At 36.9% G+C, this 3,312-nt stretch overlaps 1 protein-coding gene across 1 annotated transcript; it reads left to right on the forward strand.

The window, feature by feature from the left end:
- The first annotated feature begins 336 nt into the window (after positions 1-336).
- Positions 337-1,284, forward strand: LOC119536336 (olfactory receptor 5B3-like). The gene has a single exon (XM_037839094.1). It carries the CDS (start codon positions 340-342, stop codon positions 1,282-1,284), a length of 945 nt encoding a protein of 314 aa, XP_037695022.1. The 5' UTR covers positions 337-339.
- Positions 1,285-3,312: the final 2,028 nt, after the last annotated feature.

The following is a 3,312-nucleotide window of genomic DNA, read 5'->3' on the forward strand; positions in this document are numbered from 1 at the left end:
AAAAACTGAATTGCCAGATATTTTCATTCCAGATATGTCATCTTGGTCAAGTCATGACATATTCTGCATCTCAGTTTACAATTTGAAAAGTTGAGGAGCTGATCTTAGAACATTATTCAGTTTCAATAGTTTGCACTCAATAAATAATTTATGCATTAAATTTTTTGTGAAGTTCATGCTTTAGATATGGAGAATCTTAAAGTACAAATATTTGCTATAATGAAATTATTCTTATGATATTTAAAAACCTCAGTTTCACTGATAGTGCCTCTTTATTTAAAATTCTGTTCCTTTATTTCTCATCACTACAGGGCATCTCCTGATTCTCAAATAATTTCAATGGAGAACAGTACAGAAGTGACTTGGTTCATCCTGCTAGGACTAACCAATGCCCCAGAACTGCAGGTCCCCCTGTTTGCAATGTTTGCCCTCGTTTACCTTATCAGTGCATTTGGGAATCTGGGGATGATTGTATTGATTCTCTTGGACTCTCAACTCCACACTCCCATGTACTTTTTCCTCTGTAACCTCTCTCTGGTGGACTTTGGTTACTCCTCAGCTGTCACTCCCAAGGTGATAGCTGGGTTCCTCACAGGAGATAAAGTCATCTCCTACAATGCATGTGCTGCTCAGATGTTCTTTTTTGGAGCATTTGCCACTGTGGAAAGTTACCTCTTGGCTTCAATGGCCTATGACCGCTATGCAGCAGTGTGTAAACCCTTACATTACAGCACCACCATGACGACACGTGTGTGTGTAAAATTGGCCATAGGCTCTTACATCTGTGGTTTCCTGAATTCCTCCATTCACACTGGGAACACATTCCACTTCTCTTTCTGTAGATCCAGGGTTATCCATCACTTTTTCTGTGATGTTCCAGCAGTCATGGTTCTCTCTTGCTCTGACAGACATGTTAGTGATCTGGTTCTTGTTTTCGTGGTGAGCTTCAATGTATTTTTTGCTCTTCTGGTTATCCTGATTTCCTACATGTTCATATTTATCACCGTTCTGAAGATGCACTCAGCTGATGGATACCAGAAGGCTTTATCCACTTGTGCTTCTCACCTCACTGCAGTCTCCATCTTCTACGGGACAGTCATTTTCATGTATGTACAGCCCAGCTCCAGTCACTCCATGGACACAGGCAAAATGGCATCTGTGTTCTATGCTATCGTCATCCCCATGCTGAACCCTCTGGTCTACAGCCTGAGGAACAAGGAGGTCAAGAGCGCATTCAAGAAGGTTGTTGAGAAGGCAAAATTCTCTCTAGGCTTAATCTTCTAACTCTGTAGGATCCACAATGACCTAGTTTCATCCCTGCCATGCAATATTTCACATTTTAAAGGCTGCACTATACTTAAATCCTTGAGGTGATACTCTTGCCTCTTAAAAACTTTGCTGTCTAGTTAAAGAAAACATTATGCCCAGAAATGTAATACCTGAATGAGGATGGCTGAGGGGCCACTTATTGATATCTGATTTTTTCACATATCCACATGTTCTTCACTCCTATTCTCTACCATATTCCAGGCAAGTATCATGTAGAACAGACGTCTTTGTTCTGAAATTTTTCAGCAAGAGGAAGCAGCAAATATAAAGGTCCTAGTGTAGGTGCATGTGTTGCTCTCTCCAGGGACAGCACAAATCACTGTGGACAAAGTGGGGTGAATGAGTTAGGAAGTGATAACAGATGATGTAGCTCAACTAAAGTATCAATGAGTGAGTGGCATGAACCATTTGGAAGCATTTACAGATTTTAAAAAATGCATAACAGTATTGTTATTCATTTTTTAGTCAAAATACATAGTTTTTTAGTCAAACTTGGAAAAAGTGAAAAATGTCTTCATTATCTCTTCTCTTTCTTGTACTCTGGTTATTTCCCTTTTGAAAATTGTCTGTGAACATGTAGAATCTGCTACATGACTCAGTCAAGAAAAGAATTTTAATTCATTTAAAATGTTATATTTATGTAGCTCTATATTAAATGTGCTAACCAAAAACCACATACCTTCACTTAAATTTACATATCACATTTGTTTGCCTATTGGACTCATTAAGTTTTTTAACTGTATATTTATTTCTTTCTAAATATGATTAAACACAAATTCATATTCTGTTAGCAAAAGTATCATTTAAAATGTGTGTTATTAAAAGCTAGTTTCCCTCCCTTTAACTCTTTGACAAAATTTGCAATCCTGTGTGTATGTGAATACATGGGGTGCAAGCAAGCACTTCTATTCTTGGGGTTTTGTTGCCCCAGTTTTACATGTATGCTTATATTGTCAGGTATAGAGAAAATGTTTGCAGAACAAGTGAACAAATTAAATGTGATTGATGTTTTTTAGATGTGGGCTTTGACTTCTCAGCCTGCATTAGTCATCACAATCCTTACCCCCACGCAATTATTTTATATTTACTTTTTCACTTGTTCATTATCTATCTGGCCCAACTAGTATGTAAACTAGAGTGGCTTTATGAGTATTTTCCAACTAGAGTGGCTTTACCTGTTGTGTTCACAACACAATCCCCAGTACCTAGTGAGTGTCTGAGTCATAGATTTTCACAAAATATTTATTAAGTGAATTAATAAACTAAATTAAATTAATAAATTAATTTTTAAGCCCAACTGTATCAATATAATGGATCTTTGAAACCGATAATTATAGTGCATCACCCACAATACGAACCTTCTGGAGAAACTTTTAGAGCTTTTCCAGAGGCTTGGCTAATTTTCTGCTTTACTGATATATTTTTTTTTCCATTTTTATTGAGATTGTTCAGATACCATACAATTATCCAAAGATCCAAAGTGTACAATCACTTGCCCCTGGGTACCCTCATACAGCTGTGCATCCATCACACTTAATTTTTGTTCAATTTTTAGAAACTTTTCATTACTCCAGACAAGAAATAAAGTGAAAGATGAAAAAAGAAAAAAAGAAAAGGAAACTCTAAACCTCCCCTATCCCTAACCAACCCCCCTCAATTGTTGACTCCTAGTATTGATATAGTACGTTTGTTACTGTTCATGAAAAAATGTTGAAATACTACTAACTGTAGTATATAGTTTGTAATAGGTATATAGTTCTTCCCTATATGCCCCTCTATTATTAACTTCTAATTGTATTGTCATACATTTGTTCTGGTTCATGAAGTGATTTCTAGTATTTGTACAGTTGATCATGGACATTGCCCCCCATAGGATTCAGTTTTATACATTCCCATCTTTTGACCTCCAACTTTCCTTCTGGTGACATATATGACTCTGAGCTTCCCCTTTCCACCTCATTCACACACCATTCGGCGCTGTTA

This window comes from Choloepus didactylus, chromosome 6 (genome assembly GCF_015220235.1).
Source record: "Choloepus didactylus isolate mChoDid1 chromosome 6, mChoDid1.pri, whole genome shotgun sequence".
NCBI lineage: Eukaryota > Metazoa > Chordata > Mammalia > Pilosa > Megalonychidae > Choloepus > Choloepus didactylus.